At 35.7% G+C, this 25,815-nt stretch overlaps 6 protein-coding genes across 9 annotated transcripts in view; 3 read left to right on the forward strand and 3 right to left on the reverse strand.

The window, feature by feature from the left end:
• The window catches only part of ext1c (exostoses (multiple) 1c), an 80,453-nt gene extending 79,748 nt beyond the window's left edge, over positions 1 to 705 (forward strand). The window contains exon 12 of the mRNA XM_077548663.1: positions 162 to 705. Coding sequence (XP_077404789.1) covers positions 162 to 347 — 186 coding nt within the window. The 3' untranslated portion in view covers positions 348 to 705. The remainder of the gene's footprint in view (positions 1 to 161) is intronic.
• An 872-nt stretch (positions 706 to 1,577) lies between these two features.
• LOC144037390 (mediator of RNA polymerase II transcription subunit 30) lies at positions 1,578 to 4,357 on the reverse strand. 3 transcript variants are annotated; one of them, XM_077548848.1, is made up of 5 exons: positions 4,191 to 4,357; positions 3,611 to 3,856; positions 3,343 to 3,501; positions 3,150 to 3,239; positions 1,578 to 2,164 (listed from the first exon to the last, which is right to left on the reverse strand). In XM_077548848.1, the coding sequence occupies exons 2-5, from the start codon at positions 3,842 to 3,844 to the stop codon at positions 2,069 to 2,071; spliced, it is 579 nt and encodes a 192-aa protein (XP_077404974.1). In that variant the 5' UTR covers positions 3,845 to 3,856; positions 4,191 to 4,357; the 3' UTR covers positions 1,578 to 2,068. The 3 variants fall into 3 exon arrangements, with proteins under 3 accessions (XP_077404974.1, XP_077404973.1, XP_077404975.1); XM_077548847.1 differs by having other exon boundaries at positions 3,611 to 3,855; positions 4,204 to 4,348; XM_077548849.1 differs by having other exon boundaries at positions 4,201 to 4,348.
• Positions 4,358 to 5,819: 1,462 nt separating this feature from the next.
• LOC144037775 (uncharacterized) lies at positions 5,820 to 8,497 on the forward strand. The gene is made up of 2 exons (XM_077549535.1): positions 5,820 to 5,904; positions 7,972 to 8,497. Exons 1-2 carry the CDS (start codon positions 5,839 to 5,841, stop codon positions 8,371 to 8,373), a joined length of 468 nt encoding a protein of 155 aa, XP_077405661.1. The 5' UTR covers positions 5,820 to 5,838; the 3' UTR covers positions 8,374 to 8,497.
• A 6,432-nt stretch (positions 8,498 to 14,929) lies between these two features.
• LOC144037851 (uncharacterized) lies at positions 14,930 to 18,131 on the forward strand. The gene is made up of 2 exons (XM_077549737.1): positions 14,930 to 15,089; positions 16,322 to 18,131. Exons 1-2 carry the CDS (start codon positions 15,036 to 15,038, stop codon positions 16,814 to 16,816), a joined length of 549 nt encoding a protein of 182 aa, XP_077405863.1. The 5' UTR covers positions 14,930 to 15,035; the 3' UTR covers positions 16,817 to 18,131.
• Positions 18,115 to 24,219, reverse strand: anxa14 (annexin A14). 2 transcript variants are annotated; one of them, XR_013289086.1, is made up of 13 exons: positions 24,181 to 24,219; positions 24,022 to 24,064; positions 23,743 to 23,839; positions 23,569 to 23,657; positions 20,940 to 21,053; positions 20,761 to 20,851; positions 20,599 to 20,678; positions 20,440 to 20,478; positions 20,286 to 20,376; positions 20,125 to 20,203; positions 19,982 to 20,037; positions 18,412 to 18,519; positions 18,115 to 18,290 (listed from the first exon to the last, which is right to left on the reverse strand). XR_013289086.1 is itself a non-coding variant. In XM_077549736.1 (13 exons), the coding sequence occupies exons 2-13, from the start codon at positions 24,046 to 24,048 to the stop codon at positions 18,231 to 18,233; spliced, it is 948 nt and encodes a 315-aa protein (XP_077405862.1). In that variant the 5' UTR covers positions 24,049 to 24,064; positions 24,181 to 24,219; the 3' UTR covers positions 18,115 to 18,230. The 2 variants fall into 2 exon arrangements, 1 of the variants encoding a protein (XP_077405862.1); XM_077549736.1 differs by having other exon boundaries at positions 20,125 to 20,220.
• An 890-nt stretch (positions 24,220 to 25,109) lies between these two features.
• The window catches only part of crybg2 (crystallin beta-gamma domain containing 2), a 33,049-nt gene continuing 32,343 nt past the window's right edge, over positions 25,110 to 25,815 (reverse strand). The window contains exon 25 of the mRNA XM_077548188.1: positions 25,110 to 25,737. Within this exon, the coding sequence (XP_077404314.1) occupies positions 25,646 to 25,737 (92 nt within the window). The 3' untranslated portion in view covers positions 25,110 to 25,645. The remainder of the gene's footprint in view (positions 25,738 to 25,815) is intronic.

Genomic DNA, 25,815 nt, shown 5'->3' on the forward strand with positions numbered 1-25,815 from the left:
ATAAACTGCCTAAATGGGCTTTGAGCGATTGCCGAACATTTTAATATAATGCTAATTAGCTGGCTAATCATTGCCGTACACATGCAAACATTTCTGTCATTTTCTTTAATGTCAAACTTCGTCACAGTTGACCCGAATCATTGTCTTATTTTACCCTCCAGGCCACAAAGAACGTCCCCTGGGCGAACCCGGAGCATTTCAACCAGCGCCAAGAGTGCGTCAACACCTTCGCCAACTGGTTTGGCTACATGCCTCTGGTCCACTCTCAATTTCGCCTCGACCCCGTGCTCTTCAAAGATCAAGTGTCAGTCCTCCGCAAGAAATACAAAGACTTGGAGAGGGCGTGATATGACATTACAAGTGGGCTTTTGGACATCACCAAGTGGAACTTGCTGATGTGATGTCCAGATGAGATGGCGACAGAGGGACTCGTGAACTGTCACATGGACAGTCAGTCAGGCAGACCCTGGTGGACTGAATCAATACAAAGTCCGGTTAAGTGGGACGTGAACTCTAACCCCTCCAGTCATGGAGAATAGACATCCTCAGAGGAAGCTTCTGATGGGAGTGTCGTTGCTGAATGCCAGTGCCATGTTCTCGGGCTATTCTTGCCTCGGTATTACTGAGCAGGGTCTATTACCGAGGAAAACGGACAATTTGACAACACAAAATAAACTAAGATGAATAAAACGATTTGTAAATGCAGACTGTTGTGTTTCTTGACGCTCCCAGATTTCATTCACATCCTTGCGGAAGAGGATTAGGGCCTGTGAAGAGGGAAAAGAAAAGTTTGGCAATTTGGATTTAGAATTCGGACTTTAAAGTGAGAATTCCGAGAATAAAGTGAGAATTCTGACTTTAAAGTTCTCACTTTAAATCAGAATTCTGAGATTAAAGTCAGAATTCTCACTTTAAAGGGAAAATTCTGACTTTGAAGTTCTCATTTAAAGTCAGAATTCTGAGATTAAAGTCAGAATTCTGTCTTTAATCTCAGAATTCCGACTTTAAAGTGAGAATTCTGAATTTAATCTCAGAATTCGGACTTTAAAGTGAGAATTCCGAGAATAAAGTGAGAATTCTAATTTAAAGTTCTCACTTTAAATCAGAATTCCTCGATTAAGGTTAGAATTCTCACTTTAAAATCAGAATTCGGACTTTAAAGTGAAAATTCCGACTTTAAAGTAAAAAATCTGATTTAAAGTTCTCACTTAGTCAGAATTCTCCCTTAAAGCCAGAACCTTTAATCTGAGAATTTTGACTTTAAAGTTCTCATTTAAAGTCAGAATTCTGTCTTTAATCTCAGAATTTCGACTTTAAAGTGAGACTAATAGTAGCACTAATGACTTTTAAAGTGAAGTAAAGTTTGACTTCAAAATCAGCATTCTCACTTTAAAGTCAGAATTCCTGAAGTCAAAATGCTGAGAATAAAGTGAGAATGCTCACTTTAAAGTCAGAATTCTGAGATTTTGACTTTTAAATCAGAATCCTGCCAAACTTTTTTTCCCCCCTCTTCACTGGCCCTCATCCTCTTTCCGTACATCCTTGAAGGAACACGTCCAACTTTTTTTTTTTTTACATATTAGAAAAACAATTTTATTTTATACAAAACAGATATGACCCAGTTGGCAAAATTACATTCACAGGCAAGCAAGCCTGAACAAGGGCAAACTTTGTTGAGCATTGAGGAAGACTCATTAAGGACACGCATGCACATACGCACTCGCAGTGCAAAACACCTGAGATGTACTGTACATAGCTGCCAAGGGGCCCGTTGGATCAGTGCACCTCTCACTTTTCAGAAGGAGCATAATGAGCACAATATTACTTACACCATGTGCTTTATGCGTCGGATGTTGAGACAGCAGATGGTAGCAAAGAACTGTTGTCGTGACTCAATGGAATACAAGTTTTTCCACAAATGAGTTCATAACTTATTCAGCAAAAACAGAACAAATCATTCAGCTGCCTTGCAATTACTCAATTATCTCCGACATGGGTTCACTGTACAACAGAGTGTATTTTGAATGTTGCCCTGCAAATGCTCTCCCAGTCAGTGCATCAGGATTGCTCATTTCCTTAGCGTCAACATGGCATTGACGTCCCACAGCAAGTTCCTCATCTGATCCATAAGAACCTTCATCTCCTGGTTCTTCTGACGCACTTTCTGCAAATGGTGACAAGTCAAAAACATTAATTTTACATATATGGGTCATCGAGGGATACGTTTGTCTGATGGTGGCCATTTTATGAATTATCATGTTGTACGACTAAAAAGTTAACAGTTAAACGGAGTAAGAAACATTGATGGTATAGATTTGTATTGAGATAATTTGCTGCCACTAGGTGGCAGTAGTGTTTCATGCTAGACATCAGTGGGGGAAAAAAGCACATTTTTATTTTCAAATTCAAAGCGATTTGCGGAGGTGGCAAATCCAGGTCCAGAAAGTGGAGACCCTGTCCCTAGTGCTAGCTAGCTAACTAGCTTCCTAGCAGGTAAACGAGCACCATGGGTGCTAGCTAAATAGCTAGCACTAGGGGCTAAAGCCAAGCTCCCAGGCCCCTAGCAGGTAAACGAGCACCAGGGTAGCTAGCTAGGGAGCTAGCTAACTATCACCTGAGGCTAAAGCCAAACTGTGGTAGGATTTTTACTTTCGGGACCTAGATTTGGCACTTCTGGCAATTTGCGTTTGTAAAATGAAGCATTGTGGACTCCGGGCCATTTTATTCATTGTAAATTAAAACTAGTCACCACAAATACATTTTTATCACAATTATAAGTGCTAAATTGTGTTCTAGTGACTCCTTTGCACAACGTATGTAAAATAAAGCAAGAACACCTTAATTTTAACAAAATCTATTAAATGACTTTTAATGGAGTTTAATGACCCACAGAAACCATGTCAAATTCATATTTGGGCATCATGTAGTAAGACCTAAAAAAAAAAAAAAGTCTAGCTTGTTTTGTTTAGATGGCTCATTGTTAGCCTCTTGACTTTGATTTAAGTTGAAAATATGTATAAAGCTTTCCATGACAGATTCATGTTCTAAATTGTAGATGCCCTATATCGTAGATAACAGTAAACAATAATAAAGAATAACTCATGTGTTTTTATAATCACTGGGTCTGATAAAATCCTCATATAATTCACCTCGAGGACTTCTTTTCGCTCCTGGTGGACTGAAGGACTACAAGGCTCCACTCTGACGTTGACCAACTCTTCTCCAACATACGGCACAAGCTGCGAAAATATATATTGTACAGTATATTATGAAAACGAGGTTGAACAGAGAGAAAATCAACCCGAGCAACACCACTGTAAATAGCAAGGTTGTTTTTCTGACCTCCGACGGCCCCTCCTGCAGGTCAGCCGTCATCTCTACGCAGCGCTCGTACAGGAGGCGCAGTTTGCGGAAGAGCAGGGCGAGCTGTCTCAAGTGCTCCTGGAGTTTGCCAAAGCGATCCTGGTACATTGCCTGACTCTGAGTCACACCATTGGGAAGCTGAAACAAAGATAAGGACGGGCAGATAATGATATGTTTATCTTGAGTTTCGCTTCGTCATTTTACGATCAATTCAAATGAAAATTCAAGCGGTTTCTATCTTTCTTACTTGCGTTGCCCGTGTGATTTGAAAGATCTCCATGGTGCGAGTGACGATGTCCTGGACGGTTTCCTGTCCGATGCGGCATAGGAACACGGGGGAGATCTCTCTGAGGGCGCCCTGGGGTGGCATCGTCTGCTGACCTGCGGCCATGGCGCCAGTGGGAGGCATGTGAGGGGGCTGTTGCTGCTGCTGAGGGGGCATCCCTGCCATGCCCGTCTTCTGTGGCATTGATGCTGCCATCACTACACGAAGCTGAGCGAGAAATAATCAACTATCATCTATTCGAGTCGTTTTAATAGAGAAATAGAAACAACCGTCATGATTGCAATGTGGTCTGAAGTGCATGGCGAAGTGTGTGAAGTTATAAAAACATCTCGTCACAGCTTTGACTAAAGGATAAAAAATGAAGTTCCACAATACATCAAATACAACGGCTGATCATGCACCCGATTGAAATACAGTGAGCAACTGTGCTTTATTGATTGCTTGTCAGGCTAAGATGCTAACGTTTTCCAAACAAAGGACGTTTTAACAAACCAGTCGTAATTGTACAACGAATTTACAGTAGCAAACAGACATTGCATACCGTGACTTACGATGCCCTTTGGTTGTAGTATGTCCCAAAAATATTTGGTTGACGGCGTGTTTTTGTTTAGTTCTGCAAGAAATGTTCATTCCTTTTTGACGACATCCATTCATATTCTCCTTCTGTGACGTTTACCGGCAGAGTATGTGCGGCCAAAGCGCACTACTGCCGCTCACAGGTCATCTTCGGAACACTACAAAAAGAAAAATCCCAATTTCTAGTCTGAGTTCAGAGACATTTTTTGTGTCCTTTTTATAATCTATTGTCCGGAATAACACCTTTGACATATTTTACCTCGGAAGCGTATAGCATTCGCTTAAAAAAGAAAACACCCCCCCCCTTATTTTTTTTTTTTATTTGGTTTTGTTGTTTTATATACAGTTTTTTTTTTGTTTTTTTATGCAATCATTGTTCATTTTGTGTTTAAATGACATGATGAGCCTGCCCACAGTTTGCATAACACGACGCCAAAGGTTCAATTTACTGTCACGCTTTAACAGTTTCAAGGAAGTAAACTCCATTTTATGTTGGCACAGCTTTTATTGTCCTTAAAAAAAGGCAATGATTCTTTCAGTTAATTATTATTTTTTTAATATAATTTTATCTGCAAAATGTTGTCAAAGAAAGGAATAAAGAATGATGTTTCCCTTTTGTAGCAAAGCAGCATGTACGTGCTTATGTCAGTCTTGTTTATAGAAAATGGACGGATGCCAATTGTTGAAGAATCAAGGTGGCATGTAGGGCAACAACAAGCTGTCACAAGACTGCTATTTTCTTTTTCTTTTACATTCCTACACACTTGATAATAAAACTCAAACAGCAAAATACTCTCTTTTTCTATAGTTATGCCAAGAATTAGTTCTCTGCCTGCTTTAGTTGAGCTGAAAGGAATTCTTATCCACTCAAAATGTCAATACAGATTTTTTTGGAAGTTAAATTCCTTCTTCTTCTAGTTAATCATATCAGTTTCCCTCGGTTACTGTGTATTGTTTAATAAATCTGGTGAAAGGTACAGTAAATGTTTTCAATACTGAGAGGAATTTATCACTATAAAAATGTACAGTACTGATACCAGCATATAATGTTTGGCAGCAGTGAAAATGTATTTTTATATAAAAAAAAATAAATAAATAAAAAAACACGAAAAGTGATTCATTCTAATGTCATTTGTCAAAAATGAATGAACATTCTGTCTTTTGGCCCATTAACATCCGATTATCAGTATCTGAAGTTTGAAGTGTTTGTACTGTCGATGTTCTTCAGTGTAAATGTTGATATGTTGCGTCATGAGGTGGTAATGTTCTGCCATTTATCCCGTTCAAGGTCATGAGTGGTCAGCCTGGTGTGATGGTGAACCTTTTTTGATCTAATATTGTCCTACATTTTTCTATGATAGTGAACTGATGTAGAAATGTATGCTTGGTGGAATGGTGTCACGGTAAATGGATGACAAAAGCATAGCAGGGTTATTTTGTTGATGAAATAAAGGCTAGCAAAGTGAAATGTATCAGAACACGGTGCAGGATTTTTCTCTTCTCGCCTGCCCCTGACGACGATTTCTTATCAGCATCAGAGTGGTATAAAAAAGACCAGCGCAAAACTGGGAGCAGACTTCAATGTTAAAAGAAACAGACAGTAAGAGACTACAATGGAGAAGATGGCAATGTTTGTCCTCTTTGTATGGTTGATCTTCATAGCGGCAAGCTCCACTGAGGTAAGAGCACTTTCAGCAGTATTCTTATTTTTCATTTTTTTCCCAATATCATTTTTCTATAATTAAATTTAATTACTCGCATTGCACTTAATTTGACCTCAATTAGTTTCACAAATGTATTGGGCCAATTTTACATTTGAAAAATCTCACAAAAATGACATAAAATGGAATAAAAGAGAATTAAAACCAAGATACATTATTTGTTGTGAATAAATATTAATTATAGGAAAGCAAAGTGTGGAGAGTCTCAGTAATTCCCAAACAGTATTGAGGATTCTATTTAGTCTTGCATAATATTCAAAGTTATTTTTTTTTTATTGTTTTTTTTTTATTGTTTTTTTTTTATTGTTTTTTTTTTATTGTTTTTTTTTTACATTTAGTGTCATTGTGAATCAACAGAAGCATCTACCTCATTTTTTTTCTTTTTACCTCTTTATAAAAATGTATTGGGCCAATTTTACATTTGAGAAAAGTCTCACAAAAATGACATCTAAAATTGAATAAAAGAGCATTAAAACCAAGATACATTATATGTTGTGAATAAATATTAATTATAGGGCAAATTAAGTGAAATGCTATGATTTACTAATAATATTTAACTACAGTGTATTTCTAATTTCATGTACCTGTGGCTAGAAAGCAAAGTGTGGAGAGTCTCTGTAATTTCCAAACAGTATTGAGTATTCTATTTAGTCTTGCGTAATATTCAAAGTTAGATTTTGTTTTTTGTTTGACACTTAGTGTCATTCTGAATCAACAGAAACGCTCCTGTTCCTCAATAATTTATTTATTTATTTATGTATTTATATATATATATATATATATATATTCTACCTCTTTGTAAAAAACAACAATGACTTTTGACTTTTGAGAACAACCATATAAAGTGTTGATGCAAATTAGGATTTAAATTTTTTTAACATTTGCATACAATTCATATACAGCAGTGGGGAGTTTGGTGACTTGCTCAAGGGCAGGTTAGTAATTTCCTCTTTTGGTCACGAGTCATATACAAGTACAGTTGACAAATAAAATAGCAAGTCAAAACAATGATATAACGCATACAGTTAGTGTTGAGGTGTGTTGGTTTTTATCCAGCATGCAAATATGCAAAGTGTGGTTAACGTGTTCATTCCTAATCTAGTCGGCTTGACCTTTGCATGATGTGACCGTGAACGATTTGCCTCTGAAACAGCAACTCACTATTATCCAGCCACCTTTTTATCTGGCGGCTTCACATGGACAGGAAATGTTGAAGGTTGAGTGACACCAAGAGAACAATGAGAGGAAACTTTCATCGCCATCAGGCACTTTGAAAAGCCGTTTTTTATTTAAATGAGTTTGCAACTGCGGTGCTTTAAATAATGGTTTTGTTGATTTTGACTGATAGTTGATATAAATACTACACTATATTCAGTATACAATTCTACTGGCCGATAATAATAATCGGATGGAGATGGAGTTTTGACGTTTAAACGCTAATATAATATTATGGTACTTTCTCATAGAACAGTAAATGTTGTTCATTTTATTATATGTGAATTATATACCTCTCTATTCTCTCATGTGCCCACTAATAAACGTGTTATCAGCTTTATTTATTTCTTTTTCTTTTTTTTTGTGTGCAACATATTGGAATTAGCATTGGCACCAAAAATAACCCATATATATATATGACTTTATAATGACTTTAATAATTAACTCACAATTAATTGGAAATTTTATGTCTGTTCTAAATGTACAATAAAATATATGTCTTCTAAGTTTTCATACTCATGTTAACATAAAAGGTAAAAAAAAATAAAAAATAAAAAATGTTAAACTAATAGAAATATGACTGCATCTTTACATCTTGATACAGAAATTTAATAATAATTAATAAAATTGTGTTAAAACTAAAAAGTTGCACTTGGAAAGAAAACAAGTGTGATATTGATTTGTTGGTCATTTTTCTACCCCTAGATGTCATAATTGCATTTGTAAAACGTTGGTGACAACTCGGAGCATTTTTCTTTTCATATTAAGAGCTATCTAATCTTCTCCAATGGACACGTGATTATTTTGCAGGGACTAACAGTGACTGCGTGTACCTCGTGTACGAGCGAAACAAGCCTGACCGAGAACACCCAACACGACGCTTCTTCCCAGCCGACATCGACCTCACCGACACCCAGCCGCTCCTCGACTCATGACCACACTTTTGACACCTCAACCCCAGCGTCACGCCCCCCATTTTCCACCTTAGCGGCATCAGCAATCACCACCGCATCAAGGCAGACCGCAGCATCCTCCGGAAGCGCCTCGAACCCTGGACCGACAACTTCGACTCCAACCCCTGCACCGTCCCTGAGTGAAACCACTTCTGTGGGACCCTCAGCCACAACATTAAAAGCAGGGACTTGTTCTTTGTTTGAATTGTGCAGCCCAATTCTCGTGTGCGTAATCTCCATTCTAATCTGTAACGCATAGAAGGCGAGACCACAGGACTCTTGCAAAGGCTCAGATTGTGTGTGACAAAATATTTATTTCAAAGGAAAAGTCTTTTGATATTTTTCTGTTTTTAACTAAAAATGATTAAAACGTTCAGATTTGATTATGTGTGGAATACTTCTGGTGGAAAATAATTAGAACCTAAGTATATTTGCAAACCTTTCTAAGAATTTGGTATTAACCCGTTGAAATAACATAACATAGCATTATTTTTAATTTTAAATTAATATTATAATTATTGCTATTATTGTTGTTATTTTCACATACTTTAATAAGTGTTTTAAAAAATCCATTACTTTTATATAATATGCACATTTTTAGGATAGTATAGTTCACACATAAAATAGCAAGTTTTTATGATATTAAAAAAGTATGACCCAGATAACTCATTTCAAAACGTTTCATACCCTTAATGTGACGTATGACCTGTCTCAATTAAAAAGAAGAACGCAATTTTTTTCAAAAGGAAATAAAAAATACCTTAAGATGGAACCCAACGGAAGCAGATACAATGAAAACAGCAGAGGCCCCGAAATTGAACCCTGTGGAGCACCATACGTTCTGTTATACATGTGAATTTAAATTGCACATATTTGCCCGACCAATTTCTGTTTTTACTTAACATATTTAGTATGAAGGGATTAAAATAATAAAGATATCACATGATGTACCATCATAAAAGTCACAAGTCCACTCCTGAGTGCACCAAATTCTCTGTGTGACAAAAATATCACCAGTGTATTAAAAGTTATTTAGTAACTCAGAGGGCCCAACAGCAATCTTTATAAAAAAAAAAATTTTTAAATTACATCGATCGAATCCGGGCTTTGGCCTTCCTGGGTGGAGTTTGCATGTTCTCCCCGTGCTTGCGTGAGTTTTCTCCGGGTACTCTGGTTTCCTCCCACATTACAAAGACATGCATGGCAGGTTAATTGAACACTCCAAATTGTCCTTGGGTGTGATTGTGAGTATGGTTGTTTGTCTCTGTGTGCCCTGCGATTGGCTGGCAACCAGTTCAGGGTGTACCCCGCCGCCTACTGGCCGAAGCCAGCTAGGATAGGCTCCAGCTACCCTCGCGACCCTTGTCCCGAGTTTCTTTTCACTGGCTCTGCTGGAATTTGTCTTTGTGCAGGTAAACACGCTTATGTAATGGTGATGGAGGAAAATTTACTGAGGAAGCTTAGTCATTAAAAATATTTCAATACATTTACTGTAATGATAAGTACGCAAGAAGATTAGATTCTGACTTTATTCTCAGAATTCACACTTTAAAGTGAGAATTCTGAGATTAAAGTCAGAATCAGAATTCCGGGATTAAAGTCAGAATTCTGATTTGAATCACATAATTCTGACTTTAATCTCAGAATTTCGATTTTTAAGTGAGAATTCTCACTTTATTTTCAGAATTTTGAGTTTAAAGTGAGAATTGTGACTTTAATTCCAGCCACCTTTTTATCTGGCGGCTTCACATGGGGAGGAAATGTTGAAGGTTGTGTGACACCAAGAGAACAATGAGAGGAAACTTTCATCGCCATCAGGCACTTTGAAAAGCCGTTTTTTATTTAAATGAGTTTGCAACTGCGGTGCTTTAAATAATGGTTTTGTTGATTTTGACTGATAGTTGATATAAATACTACACTATATTCAGTATACAATTCTATTGGCCGATAATAATAATCGGATGGAGATGGAGTTTTGACGTTTAAACGCTAATATAATATTATGGTACTTTCTCATAGAACAGTAAATGTTGTTCATTTTATTATATGTGAATTATATACCTCTCTATTCTCTCATGTGCCCACTAATAAACGTGTTATCAGCTTTATTTATTTATTTTTCTTTTTTTTTGTGTGCAACATATTGGAATTAGCATTGGCACCAAAAATAACCCATATATATATATATATGACTTTATAATGACTTTAATAATTAACTCACAATTAATTGGAAATTTTATGTCTGTTCTAAATGTACAATAAAATATATGTCTTCTAAGTTTTCATACTCATGTTAACATCCATCCATCCATTTTCTTAGCCGCTTTTCCTCACAAGGGTCACGGGGGGTGCTGGAGCCTATCCCAGCTGGCTTCGGGCAGTAGGCGGGGTACACCCTGAACTGGTTGCTCATGTTAACATAAAAGGTAAAAAAATATATATATATGAAAAAATGTTAAACTAATAGAAATATGACCGTATCTTTACATCTTGATACAGAAATTTAATAATAATTAATAAAATTGTGTTAAAACTAAAAAGTTGCACTTGGAAAGAAAACAAGTGTGATATTGATTTGTTGGTCATTTTTCTACCCCCAGATGTCATAATTGCGTTTGTAAAACGTTGGTGACAACTCGGAGCATTTTTCTTTTCATATTAAGAGCTATCTAATCTTCTCCAGCTACCCTCGCGACCCTTGTCCCGAGTTTCTTTTCACTGGCTCTGCTGGAATTTGTCTTTGTGCAGGTAAACACGCTTATGTAATGGTGATGGAGGAAAATTTACTGAGGAAGCTTAGTCATTAAAAATATTTCAATACATTTACTGTAATGATAAGTACGCAAGAAGATTAGGGCCAGTGAAGAGAGAAAAAAAAGACAGGCAAGATTCTGACTTTATTCTCAGAATTCCCACTTTAAAGTGAGAATTCTGAGATTAAAGTCAGAATCAGAATTCCGGGATTAAAGTCAGAATTCTGATTTGAATCACATAATTCTGATTTTAATCTCAGAATTCCAATTTTTAAGTGAGAATTCTCACTTTATTTTCAGAATTTCGACTTTAAAGTGAGAATTCTGACTTTAATCTCGGAATTCTGATTCTGACTTTATTCTCAGAATTCCCACTTTAAAGTGAGAATTCTGACTTGAATCACATAATTCTGATTTTAATCTCCAAATTCTCATTTTAAAGTGCGAATTCTGAGATTCTAATTTTAAAGTGAGAATTCTGACTTTCTGACTTCCCCCAACAATTCATAGCGCTACATCACAAAGTCAGAATTCTCACTTTAAAATCAGAATTCTGAGATTAAAGTCAGAATCCTGCCAACCTTTTTTTTCTCACTTCACTGGCCCTAATCCTCTTCCTTAGGTAAGAAAATGTAATAAATAAATAAAAAAGCCTTCTTATTGCATTTTTTTTTTTTTTACAATGCAGACTCTTTATACACAAGTTTAAAAGCAACCACATCAGCCAGGTGAGTTCATACAGGTATCTGGGGGTCCACATCGACAACACACTCAGCTGGAGGGTACATGTTGGAAGTCTCTGCTCCAAACTCCAACAGCGTCTCTATTTCCTACGCAGACTTAGGGTCTATGGAGTGGAGCAGAGGATCATGCTGTTGTTCTACCGGGCTGCATTGGAAAGTATCATCAGATACGGCATTGCGGCCTGGTACGGCAACCTGACTGTGCAGTCAAGGTCACAGATTGCCGGTCTGGTGCGGACTGCCATGAAGATCATGGGGGTCAGGAATCATCCTTCCCTACAGATGCTTTATGAGCGGTCCGTCACCAGACTGGCAAAGAAAATTATTACTGACCCGACTCACATTCTGCATCATGAGTTCCAGCTACTGCCTTCCGGCAAGAGATTCAGGGCCCCCAGAACCAGGCTGAACCGCTACAAGAACTCATTCCTGCCGACATCCATCAAACTGCTTACCAACCGACATTAACCCAGTGCAATAAGATATATGGTGCAATGTTGTGTGCGTGTAATATATATATAGGAGTGTGTGTGTGTGTGTGTGTATATGGGTGTGTGCAGTCCTCATGTATGTACTTCTCTACACATGTACACTTCTGTGAAGACTTCTGGGAAGTCTTCTACTTATTGCTGCACTTCTTATTTAATTTTAATTTTATCTCTTTCTATTCTGTTGTTTTTTTCTTTACTGTAAACTGCAGCTGGACGGAGTCCAGGAAAAAGTTTAACACGGGGAAAATAAAAGTATATTGTATCGTAAGTTGTAAACCGTATCATGATCACCATTATTACAACCTTGCCTTCGAATAAGACCATCACCACCCCCATGAACGGCGCCGACACCACCACCACCTTGGCTTCTCGTCGCTGGACCACAACAACCCAACCTGTGCCCGCCAAGGTTGTCTCCACGTCGATGAATGGACAACAGCAACTCTCCACCTCCACCAGTCTGACTGCTCATCGGGTCGTGTGTGTTTCGGGCATTTTGCCTCTGAGCTCACCGTGATGAGTATAAGCAATACACAACTTGACAGTTTGATGCTGAATCAATGTAAGCATGTTGTTTGTCAATGATTTTGCCTACCCTAAATTCCCGTTAGCCTCATAGCCAGTGGCATTATGGGAAAAAAATGCTGAATGGAAATCATGCAATGCTAACATAATAACAAATCATAAAAATTATGAATAAACAATGTTTATATTCTTAATTTATTAAGGTAATGGTATCACAGTAATGTGAGTCAAATACTGTGACATTATGGGAAAGGTTTTAAGCATTTACAGTATAGCAAAAAATTCAGGGGGAAAAAATCCAAAACTATTCTGAAAGCATTTGATGCTGCATATTTTTATGTTAGGTTTAGCTCTAATTAGCTCTTAGGCCCTCACTACATTAGACTAATGCTAACAGACTGTCTCCTTCATTATAATGTTCAAATGTTTTACCTCCAGACAGATTTTTGGTTATTTATTTGACCTAAAATGGCGCTTTTGACAGTAAAGGTTACTGACCCCTGGTCTAAGCAATGTTTTTTTATTATTATTATTATTCTTATTCTTAAATCCCCTGTATAATACTCATACTGTCTTTTGTGTAACCTTAATTTTGGAAGAGGAAAAATCTGAGTGACATACTCATTTAGTACACATTAAACATTGACATCTATTAATGTCATGATCTGTGTTTGTTTAATTCTGGTTTTGATTGGATTTTGATTATGTCATGATTTTCCTGGTGTCCTTTTTTTTTTTTTTTTTACATGTCTGTCTCGTTAGGTTATTACGCCCACCTGTCCTTGTCATGGTGTCTTCCGATCAGCTCCCTCAGCCACCTGCCTTGCCTTGCCCAGGTGTTGCTCATTGTCTCATCAGTTTGTTTGTAATTAGTTCCCTGCTTTCTTCTCAGTCTGTCAGGTCATTGTCTACTTATTGTTACTAATGTGTTTGTGTGTTGCTTTGGATTTTTATTATTATTGAGATTTTGATGCTTTTTTTTTTAATTGTCTCTGTATTTATAATGTTTTGTTCATCACCATTCAAATATTCATCCATCACAACTAGGTCAGCCCATGATGAGGAAATGTGAAGATAAATATGGCTCAAGCATGACATTGGAACAATTTGTGCTTGATCATGTGTTATGATGTGTCATCAGTCACCTGATATGACCGTTTTAGATACTGTATCATTAGATATCAAGGTTGTAAAACAAGAGGGTAGAATTATTTCAGGGAACAGGAAAGTAATTGTGAAAAAGATAAACATTAAAATGTAGTCATCAGGTTCAGGGGGAAAAAATGGTGAAGGTGAATCATGGCCTGTACTGTTTTATTAAATGGTGTTACTATAAACAATGGAAACACACTGAATACACAATAAAAACAAAAACAACATAAACTACAAAATTGAGAGGGGAAAAAAAGTTTCCACTGCTTTTATTATGAGTATAAACTTTATTGGGATAACCTCACAATGATTTAGCACATTTTAACGAGTGAATGTCAACATTCCGACACTAACCGCCTGAAACCTGCAGCTCCTTCTTCACTTGAGATTTGGCAGATATTGATGTGATAATATTGAAATATTTATTACCACCACTTCTGTTTTTTAACAAAACAAAACCAACAAGAGAGGGGATTTTCAGTAGTTCATATTTCTTTGTCACGGACACAAACAGAGGCGGTGGAAGAACATTTTTTTTAATTTACAAACACCAACGGCTAGGGATGTGCCGATCCTTGGTATCGGTATTGGTACGGTATTGGTAAGTCTTCCCTCCAAAAATAAACAAAAATATTAATATTTTCTGACAGCAAAATAACTGATTGGAGTACATCAAGGCTCCCTTTTAGGTACTTTATTTTTTGCAAAATTTGACAATTAAAAAAAAAAACTTACTTAAGTGGTTGCTTTCTGAAAACTGGGCTTGAGGTGATCACTCATAAAATCTAGGATGGGACAAGGAAATTATATTAAAACCATTCTGTTAATTATCCACCATAAGACACTAAACGAAGGAATACACATGACCTGCAAAAAGAGGAAACAGTTAGGACATTTAAATTTAAAAGCCAGTTTAAAGAGGAAAGAAAATTCAATATACATTTTGAAAGAACACCACACATAAAGAGCATTGAATGTTTGTAAAACTTTCTTGCTATGTGATGTGTGAATTTAAGTTAGTAAGTGCAAATGTCAAAACGCAATCCTCTCCACACAACTTCCTCGAACCAAGGTCAGAGCATAAAAGTGAGCCATAAATCGACCCATCCAAAAATAGCCACGACACTGTTGTATAAAAGCAAGAACAGACAGCGTCCAGTCAGTGTGAGTGAGACAGCACGTCGATGAACTGAAGTAGAATCGAACCTTCATTTTGGGAGCATCTCCTTTGACCCTCCTGTCCATCACCTCGACATCATGATGAATTTGGTTGTGGGACTTTGCATTGCAACACTCGTGACATCGGCATGGGTACGAATTCTTTGTTTTATATATACATTTTGTGTATTAACTTGGTCTTATTTTATTTGATGGCTACTTACCTACTAAGTAAAACAACATTTAAAGTTTCTAAAACCGACAAATTAACTAGAATTAGCAGAAATCCTTCATTGTTGTCTTTCTTAATTAATATACATGAGCTTCATAATTATTTTTCATATTATTATTATTATTATTATTATTATTTCATATAATGTATTTATTTTCGGTTGTATTTCACATCTATGCATAAGGGAGATCAAGCTGTCATTTGACAATTATAGTTTACTTTAATCACATACGACGGCGTATTAAGGCCACTTATAAATATATTTTTTTTAGAGGGGGGGGGGGCAATATTCAGAGAAAAAAACTTTGCCACCTTACAAAGTGGCAAATTTGGGAGAAAAAAAACTCAGAAACTTACGAGAAATACACGTAGCGTATATAGTCTAATCATGTGAGGATTCGTTGGCGGTTAATGGGACACTGTTTATGAAATGAAAAGGCAGGATGGAGATGGATTCATTCTTAGATATAAACTTTACACATCATTCACCGCAGCTAGAGCGACAACACGAGCAAGTGAATGAGGGAGAGCAGCAGATTCGACACATCAACTTAGATACTGGTACAAAAAAATAGCAAAATGTATGAACGTGTAAATAATAATTCTGGAAACATAAATGTTCTTACCTTTGCAAAGTGAGGAGTTTTTGTTAACATCATATGGTTGAAGCAATTACTTCTCAGAATATTGCCCCCACCATCTAAAAATATATATTTATACGTGGCCCTAATATGCCGTCGTAATCACACAATACTTAGTGACCTTTTAAAAAAATAATAATCTTGCTCTCAACATACTCTATATATTAAGAAAAACTAAAATCAATAAAAAACTAACAGCAACAAAAAGAAGCATTTATGGAAAAAATACAAATTAACAAACCCGTTCTAAAAACTAATAAAACTAAATTTAATTAATTAATTTCTTAATTAATAATTTATTTATTTATATTTAAATCTAAAGCTATTATAACCCTGATGCCCACTTGCCTTGTATGTCTAATGGATAAATAAATAGATAGATAAAAAAATACCTTTGCAAACTTAAAACCAAGACAATAGGGTCTCAAAAACTCATTAAAATACCACTTGAAGGACTTGCTGAAATCTAAAATATAGCAAGTGTTTGTTAAACGAACATGCTGTCATTGCAGGCTCAAGAAACGAGCCATAGCTCACCCGGGACAACCATGATGATGGACACCTCAAACGAAGCTACAACCACGACGACCATGTCTACGAGCACCACCAAAATGGTCACCTCCACCGTTGCTGTAACGACAATGAAAACCACCCCAGAACCACTCACTGACACCTTTACCACCAGTCCAAATATTTCTCCAACTGGCATGAATACAACCACCATGGCAGACAAGACCTCTATGACATCAACCGAACATAACACCGACAAGACCTCCATGACAACAATCAAACATAACACTGACAAGACCTCCATGGCAACAACCAATCCTTATCTTGACAAGACCACCATGACAATGATACATTCTACCGTCAACACCACCATGACAACAATGCCGACTTTGATGACAACCACAATGAAAACAACCACACACAACAGAGGAATCATCGTAGCAGAGTCGCTGCTGTTGCTTGGGGTGTCACTTTTTCTCAGTGTTGTCTACACATGAACAAAAAGCAAAATGTGCCCGAATGACTTTTAGAAGGCAATCATACAGTTTATTTTTCCTTGGGAAACAAAGATGAAATAGTGGTAGAATTGCATTACTTTTTATTTTTATTTTTTTACCATGTGAGTCACACTGTGTTCTAGAGCAGTGGTCCCCAACCTTTTCAGTACCACGGACCGGTTTAATGTCTGACAATATTTTCACGGCCCAATCTAAATGTTTAGCTGATAAAAACAAAATAAAATGACAAGAAAAAAACTGTGGTATTTTCTCTATAATAATAATGAACGTAAATCTACTGTGTAATCATGTGCAACTTTATTAACGGTGTCTGTAACGTCGCACCAAAAACAGAACATCACATGAGCAACATCGTTTCTGCCCCAAAACAATGCAACACACTCTGGTCGCTATGGTAGCGTTTAAACATACCTTCAAAATAAGACACAACACAAAAACAAAGTGCATGAAAATACTCGCTAATCACAGCAGCAGTGAATCAGTGGGAGCCCTGAGCTCATTTTGCTAGCTTGGAATTAAATTTAGCGTGACGTATCATGTGACGTGTGGTGTAGCGGCCTTGAAGTGCATCAAGTGAGACGGAATCCGGCCACTTTTCAAAATAAAACATCATTTTCGAAAAAAATCAAAATAATGCAATTTTTTTCTTTCGGTACCAAATGACCCACGGCCCGGTACCAGGCCGCGGCCCGGTGGTTGGGGACCACTGTTCTATAGGACCATAAATATCGAAAAGAACACGAGATGGCTCAAGGCATTCGACGCTTGTCGGCCATCTTAGGACAGGAGACTACTCTGGTGATGATGATGATGATGGGATGATTTGCTGAATTGCTTTTAAATAGTATGTAAGTAAATTTTATTTATATAGCACCTTTCACAGACAAAAACGTCACAAGGTGTTTCACAGGTAAAATTGATCATAACGAAAGAACCTGTGAATTTCAATTTTAGTTGTGCAAGTCAAATCTATTAACTTATATGATATCAGAAATTATTGGCACGCTCCTGTCTAGAAACACATCATCTTTGCACTACGTCTTTGTTGTTACAACATAGTTGTGGATGTTTTTGTGGTGAACAGCTTCCATGCAATCTTACACAATATTACTTCTCTACAACTCTTATTTTATCCGCAATAAAATGTAATCATAGCATTGATTTCCAAAACTTGAACAGCTGAGCAATGGAATGGAATGGACCAAAAAAATATGCTTAAAGAAACATCAGAGACACGTTCCGTCTTGTGAAGTTGTTTTGAATGATTTTGTGAAATAAACTGTACATAGATCAATTATTTTTTATTATAAACAAACAACCAAGCTACACTCATAACACAAGACAGACATTTGGTCACATGATGGTTAAATCTGAATTCATATATTGCGTCAGTTTAATCTTCGGATCGACAGATGGCCAACAGAGCTTCTAAATGATGTCCCTTGAAATGTTTCTGTTGGGCGGGAAAGGGAATTTTTGCCATTCATAAAAATATATAAGCATAAAATAACTTTTAAAAACAACTAACTCAGTAACTTTAAAATAACGTGTTCTTGAGCATACTGGTGACCCACCTGCAGGGTTGTGTAGAGAGAAGTGCCGGTCAGTTTAAGGAAGGCGACTCTGATACAAAGTAGATCTTCCTCACTGTGGGACACCATGATGCTTTGCACGGCTGGTGCCTGTGGATGAAGGAAATATCATATATTGACAAATATGGAACTGTATTTTCAAATCCCTTTAAAACTAAAAATAACTATTTGTATATACCAGGTGTGTCAAATATACAGTCTGTGGGCCAGAATTGGCCCGTCGGGGTCCGACCTGGCCAGTGAGCACGGAACATAAACTGCAATTTGTAATTAAATAAATAATTTGATATTTAAATAATTACATACATATATAAATAATGACACAATTAAAAGAAAAATAACAACAATAAAAATAATAAAAACAATAAATTTAAAGTAATCAAAATAATAAAGCTCCCGAATCCCCTTAACACTAAAAACGTGTGTCAAACATAGGGACCGCAGGCCAGAACCAGCCTGTCAGGGGGTCTGATCTGGCCAGTGGGGTCAGAACACAAACATAATAATAATAATAATAATAAATAAATTAATAGGAATTTGACTATAATAATAATAATAATAATACAAACATAATAATGATAAAAATAAAAAAATATTAATTGTAGGATGATAGAAATAAAACAATAATAATTTGAAAAATTCCCTTAACACTAAAAAGGTGCGTCAAACATAGGCATGCCAGAACCAGTCTGATCACACAAACACAAACATAATAATAAAATAATAATAATAATAATTATAATTGTAAAATAAATATACAAATAATAATTTGACTGTAATAATAATAATAATAATAATAATAATAATAATAATAATAATAATAGAACAAAGTTAAAAAAACAACAACACAAACATAAAAAAGATTAATTGTAAAATAATAAAATAAAATAACAATAATTTGGCTGCTAGTCAGGATTTGATGTAAAATGTTTGCACTCATTTTTGTTAGTAAATTTTGCATTACTCTGTAATAAGATAATAAGGAATGTGAATATTTTGAGAAAGTATTCAATAACAAAGACAAACAAACAAACAGCAAATACTTTTTCCTGTGGTTATTTATAGCTTATTAGGCCACATACATACATGTCTGGCCCACTTTGGATCAAATTTGGCGCCTATGAGTTTACTCCTGGTATATACTGTAGTAGCTTTTAAAGACTAGGTTTATAAAGTGTTTTTAAAAAACAGTACAGGAAATAGCTTACAATAAATAACTACAGAATAAATTAATGTCTAATATTTTAGACAAATATTTCCAAATTATGGAAATGTAATTTATTTTAAATTGCTTATAAAATGAAAAGTGTAAGCGATATGGAAAAGTGGACGACCACCATCTGCTGTAATGCATACACTTACTGGCGAGATCAAATAAAGCAAGATACAAATAATATAATGTTGATTTTTGGGGTTATATGTCACAATGTTAAGACATCAAATTGTGAAATTTGTCAAAAACTGTTTCAGTCTTGCTGTAGTTTTCAAACCCTGTTTCAACCTCACTTCCACCCTTCTTCAGAAGACACAGTCACTCGTGAAAACATCTTACCTTCATTCCGGTTAATCTTCTGGCAAGGTACACATAAGGGTTTTGAATGCACTCCACTGTTATGAGACAAATAACAACAGCTGTGACATTTATGCCGCCATACATTATAAATACCACCAACGCACATCTGTGACAAAAAGTACCTAAAACACTCAAACCCAGACGAATATCCCCGGAGAATCTTTTCTCCAGACTTGGAATCACCATCTGTCCACTTTCCAGCTCCAGTCCCATCAAAACTGTCAGTAATGTTAACACGCTGGAAAAGCAATGCCAAAACATCTGTTCACATTTTGCACCTCACCTTTGCTGAGATGGTTTAAATCTCGAGAGGTGAGAATATCAATCCAAGGCGCAGCGTCACCTTTTTTCTCATTGAGTGACGCGGAGAGCGACTGTAAGAAAGAGTCATCACAAAATCATCTCTGCTTGACAAAAGTCAAATTTAAAAACGATACCTCAATGTCGCTTTCAACAACACCTGCAACTTCTTGTTTCTATTGGAGCAGGAGAGAGAAAATACGTTTGGAAAAACATATTTAAAATACATTAAATTCATTAATTTGAAAATTATTTGTTTTTAATGATTGAATAAATGCCACAAGTCACCAAATTACATTCATTAGTGCTACTATAAGGTTAGCAAAGTCTCCACTTGTTTCTCCTTTTGCTTCCTTCTCCAGGTCCTTTTTATACACTGAAAAATAAAAGAACCAAAAAAATGAAGTTGTTGGTTTGATGGCTACAATCCACAAATTAAGCAAGTCTTGTGCGCTCACTCTCTTTATACACAGCACCGACGTCCCGGATTTTCTTGCTTGATCTCGTACACAGAATCTCCAGTAGTGTTTCCTCGTCCGTGCCTAAACCCTTCACATACGCGCACAATTTATTGTCCAAAACATTTCAAACGAAACGGCATATATATTTGGAAGATGGGCAAAACAAAAGCGCACACCGCCATGGCCTGTTGCAGGCGATACGCCTCAAGCTGCAGAGGAGGCATCATCAGCTCCAGCACGAGATCCTCCAGATCACCAGACAAAGCTTTTTTCAAGCCAGCTTTCAGGTCCTGTATCAAAGTAAACCACCAGTAAAAAAAAAATAAAAATAAGGGTTATTAAAAAAGTAGAGATGTTATTTCAAATGAGACGTTGTTTTTTGAGAAGTCAGTTTTTATAAGGAGGCCCTGTGATGGGCATAGAAAAACGAGGAGGTCGCTTAGGACGCCATCTAGTGGAGGGGCGCCAAATTGCAGTGCAAAAACAAAATGTATGTCAGTCAATCATCCTTGTCTATAAAAATAAACATGAAAATAGAGTTAGCTTCTTAGCATGCTTGTAACTTGTTTAGTCCACCATTACATCCTTGCTACTCTGTGCACCAAAGCGGTCAGTCCAGATACCTGCAATACATTTGCATAAATCATTGTTTCACATAACGTTAATTTATACAAGATAAGAATCGTTGAATGTAAACCCAGTGTTAATTTTGACAAGAAATTTTAATTTCGTTATAGTCTTTTGACTAAAATTATTTAGTTTTAGTCATAATTTAGTCATCTGATTGTATTTTAGTTTTAATCCAATTCTAGTCAACGACAATAAAGAGCCATTTTAGTTGACTAAATTGACAGTTTAGTCGCCATTTTCCTTCAGCATACATTTAGACTTTTATGCAGAAAATTTATAACACACCTACTTTTAACTGTAGTTAAACACGCGAGACACATTTAATACAACGGTGTCTTTGTTAATTGTTTCAATAAAACATGTTGAACTGACAATAACTTAACTTAGTTTTCACCTAAATAAAAAAAAAGAGCGTAATTGCTTGAGATGAATCTTACTGCACAATGTATATAAACATGTTTAAACGTTAAATGGAGTGCAGCGATCACTGAACAGGTTTTTCTCCCACCCGCGTTTCATTCCTTCTGATTGGATTATGTGAATTTTCGTCACTGTGTTGTTTTCATTTTCGTTTTAGTCATTGACGAAAATTGTCGTCTGAAAAAAAAATTGGTGACGAAAAATATGACGGAAACTTTTCGTCAACAAAATTATCACTGATGTATCGTAAACAAATGCATAGTAAAGGCATACTTTTTTTTATATATATATATATATTTTTTTTTTTTTTGTAGTTTCCTGTGAAATTTGGTATTTGTTGTGTGGTGTTCTATTAAATAATAAATACATATATTATTTATTTATTTTATTTATGTGCTCATTTATTTGCTTTCTTATTTATTTATTTGTTTATTTGTTTGTTTATTGCCACGACTGGGGCTGAAAGGATGAAAGGATGAAAAATAAATACATAGAAATGGTATGGAGATGCGGTACGTGGTTTACCCCAGTGGGATTTAATGAGCAACATAAACAGGCTGAAAATAGCACTTGTTTTCGTTTGTCAAGCAAATGTGAGTCACCAATGATGCAATTGGCCCATGGCGCGACCCCTACAACTTAACCCCTGGGTACAATCAGGCCACTCAAAGTCACCATCTTATACGTGACTCAAGTTAATGGTAACTCAAAAACTATACATGAATGTGAGGATTTGCTCACATTATTTCAGTTTACACTGTACAGTCAGTCAAACTCCCTTTCTAAACAAAGGTGTGCTCGAGACATTTAAATGGTATTTGATCAGCAAACACTTGGAAGTTACAAAGGCGCTAACGCCACACTGTAAAAAATGTCTGTAGAATCAAGAGTGGATTTCTGTAAAATTGTGACATAAAAAAACTGTAACTGCAAGAACAATGAAGCATTGTGTAATTTACATTAATATGTTGTAAAACTCTAAACCAAACAGAACTGTTGATTTGACCGTATTTTTTTGGTTGGGGAAGGTGGGGGGGGGGGATTACTGCAAATAGTTAAATAAATGTATTTTGTTCATTTAAAATTGATATGCTGTAGACTGAATTATTAATTGAGCAGTACACTTTTTAAAAAATTCCGCAGTTTTTACAGAAAAAAAAAGCTGGCAACTGTGGTTACCAGAATAGGCTAATTAAAAAAATACATATATATATTTTTTTTAAATACTATGCAAATATAAACAACTTTACACAACAACTTGTATATTATATATATTTAAAAAAAACTGTACTTTTCAAACGTTTAGATTTAACAGTCTTTTACTGATAATTTATCAACAACAGGGTGGCGTGACTTGGTCAAGTTGGTTGTCTTGCAACCCTGAGGTTGTCGGTTCGATCTCAGGGCAGTGTGGAAAATCCAAGCGCAAGATAATCAAACTTTTTTTTCTGTAAAATGCACATGCAGATTTTTTTTATTGTGCACTGAATCCCGGTAAAGTTTAGAAGCTTTTACTGTTTATTGTACGTAAAATACCAGTAAAATGTACAAGTTGTACTGTGAAGTTGTTTACATTTTAACTGGGTTTTTTTTTGTTGACAGAATTTGTCTGGCAACCACGGCCACCCCCTATAAAAACAACAGATTAAATACTTTTTTTTTTTTTTTTTACAGTGCATCTCTGGTTTGTCTTTGCTAACTACTTAAACTGCATACCTACATACTTTTCTTCATGTAAATGCAAATTTTATTTACCTGTTGTGTTGTCTCTTTATACATTTTGTCAATGCGCTGTCTTTGAGCATTGTTGCGATTTGTGAGGATTCTCACAAGCGAAGCCGCATCTGAGGTGACAACACAATGTTGGAATTTTAGAAGGCAAACGAACAAAGAGGAAGGCACAAAAGATTTGATACAACGCAGGATTACCTTTCTTCTCCAATGCTTGGTGGATCTGTGTTACATCTCTTTGTGGGTTGAAACCGGAGAAAGGTCGCACAGTTCCAAGCGTACCCCAACACATTGTCTTTGTGAAAAAAAAAATGAAAAAAAAGAAAACTCTCACCATTAATTCTGCCTTTTTAAAGACATACAACAACATAGATAATTCTATAATAACAGCTAATAAGGGGGAGATTATACTATATTTAAAAGCATAGAAACAAAAAAAAAAAAAATATATATATATATATATATATGTGTACTTACATGAGACTTAAAGTACTGCCGGTCCATCACGTTGTTTCAACGACTTAAAAAAAAAGTAGTAAATACACAAAGGCAAATTAACATGGACATTAAAAAAAAAATCTTAACAGAAGAGGTACTTTTAAGGATGATATATTGAAGAAATTCTTGTTTTTCTACCTGTGACAGAATGCTGTGGCCCACTTTGTTCCCGTGCTGTGTAGTTGTGGACTTTTTTTTTTTTGGAAGTTATCAGCCTTGTTGCACCCTGCCCCACCTCTTGCACTCATTTGGCCAACCAGATTAACTCTATAGGTAATTCTATGGCAACCTACCTGTAAAATGCAGTACATTGTTTACAATTATTATTTTTATTAAATGTGCATTATTTAGGTTAGAAACTTATTTACTTGCAGGATGTGTTTTTGTCTGCACAGCCTGAAAAAAATAGACTAATAAATAAATGCATAAATAAAATACAAATACATAAATAAAAAACATCAAATAAATAAATAAGCAATAAAAATAAATAAATAAAATACATAAATACAAATAAATAAACAAAATAATAAAAAATACATAAATACAAATAAAAAAATGACACTACTTATATCTTCATATTATCTGAAACCATAGAAGCACATTATTCTTAGAGACTTTTAATCTTTCGGAGCCACTTACACAGGCAGAAAAGAAACCTGACACCTTTGTGGTTATTACAAACAAAGCGGATGAGGGACGGATTATTTTCCGTTCATTGTTCTGAACTTTCAGCCCTAGAAGTCTTTGAAGTGTATGAATTTTATTTATTTTTTTTAAAGTTGTTTTCTATTGTCTGGTGTTGTTGTAAATGTTGGGGGGGGGGGGGGGGGGCATTATCCACAAAACGTATGAATGGATGAAGCTTAGTGTGGGAAGGATAGCTAAAATAAATATTTAATATAACAGTATTCATAGAGTAGACAAATGAGTTTCATATTAACATTTTATTTAGTATCAGTTAAAAAAACAAAACATGTAGTTAATGTGATTTGCAACCCAATAACCACAACTTTTTGTTTACTTTGACAATGTTAATATTTTATTAGCATTTAAAAACCACAACCTCCTTTTATATATTATGACTTTATTATTAAAGAACAAAATGCAGTTTATGCAGGTGCCACTTATCTTTCTCTCTCGGTAGATATTTACTTCTTCTAGTAATTTCACAAAAATGACTAGCAACAGACACTGACATACAATGCATGTACTGCATAGACATGAGGAACACCATAAACATTTGATACAATATAAAAATAGCTTTAAAATATTTAGCATACCATACAGTCTTTGGCTTTATTCATCAACTGTCTATTTTAAGCATTACTTGACTATTAAAAAAATAATAGTGGAGTGTGCGATTGTAAACTACAGGCATCAAAAAAGTAACATGGTCAAGTCTGATGGGTCAAACTTTAAACCCCACAAGCTATGTGTGAATACTTCCCATACTCGGCATACAACAAAACACATATACAAAATATTTATATATGGTAAATACAATGGGCTTTGGTTAATTTGATAAGGCAGTCATGGAAGGGACTGCTCTTGGTTCCTTGGAATTTGGGGTAATATCCTGATAAAGTGATTATCATGTGACAGCTTAATTGATCAGCACGATTTCCCATTGTTGGCTTAACCTCTCGTCACTTTCTGGCATTATCACCACATGCTCCTTGTCATAGCTTTCACCACCTGGGGGGGGTTGGGGGGGGGGTTGGGGGGAGATATTTTTTCCTAATTAGTACAGTATTTGAGTAAAAATCTTTGAAG

Source organism: Vanacampus margaritifer, chromosome 17 (assembly GCF_051991255.1).
Source record: "Vanacampus margaritifer isolate UIUO_Vmar chromosome 17, RoL_Vmar_1.0, whole genome shotgun sequence".
Taxonomy (NCBI): Eukaryota; Metazoa; Chordata; class Actinopteri; order Syngnathiformes; family Syngnathidae; genus Vanacampus; species Vanacampus margaritifer.

Coding starts and splice junctions, on each gene's coding strand:
- LOC144037390 (XM_077548847.1), bottom strand. CDS start 4,303: ATGAATGGATGTCGTCAAAAAGGAATGAACATTTCTTGCAGAACTAAA. Junction 3,856..4,203: donor ACATACTACAACCAAAGGGC/ATCGTAAGTCAC, acceptor TTCTCGCTCAGC/TTCGTGTAGTGATGGCAGCA. Junction 3,240..3,342: donor TGCAGGAGGGGCCGTCGGAG/GTCAGAAAAACA, acceptor ATATTTTCGCAG/CTTGTGCCGTATGTTGGAGA.
- LOC144037775 (XM_077549535.1), top strand. CDS start 5,839: ATGGAGAAGATGGCAATGTTTGTCCTCTTTGTATGGTTGATCTTCATA. Junction 5,905..7,971: donor TAGCGGCAAGCTCCACTGAG/GTAAGAGCACTT, acceptor ATTATTTTGCAG/GGACTAACAGTGACTGCGTG.
- LOC144037851 (XM_077549737.1), top strand. CDS start 15,036: ATGATGAATTTGGTTGTGGGACTTTGCATTGCAACACTCGTGACATCG. Junction 15,090..16,321: donor CACTCGTGACATCGGCATGG/GTACGAATTCTT, acceptor CTGTCATTGCAG/GCTCAAGAAACGAGCCATAG.
- anxa14 (XM_077549736.1), bottom strand. CDS start 24,048: ATGGACCGGCAGTACTTTAAGTCTCAT. Junction 20,852..20,939: donor GCCTGCAACAGGCCATGGCG/GTGTGCGCTTTT, acceptor GCGTATGTGAAG/GGTTTAGGCACGGACGAGGA. Junction 18,291..18,411: donor CTCTCTACACAACCCTGCAG/GTGGGTCACCAG, acceptor CCCGCCCAACAG/AAACATTTCAAGGGACATCA.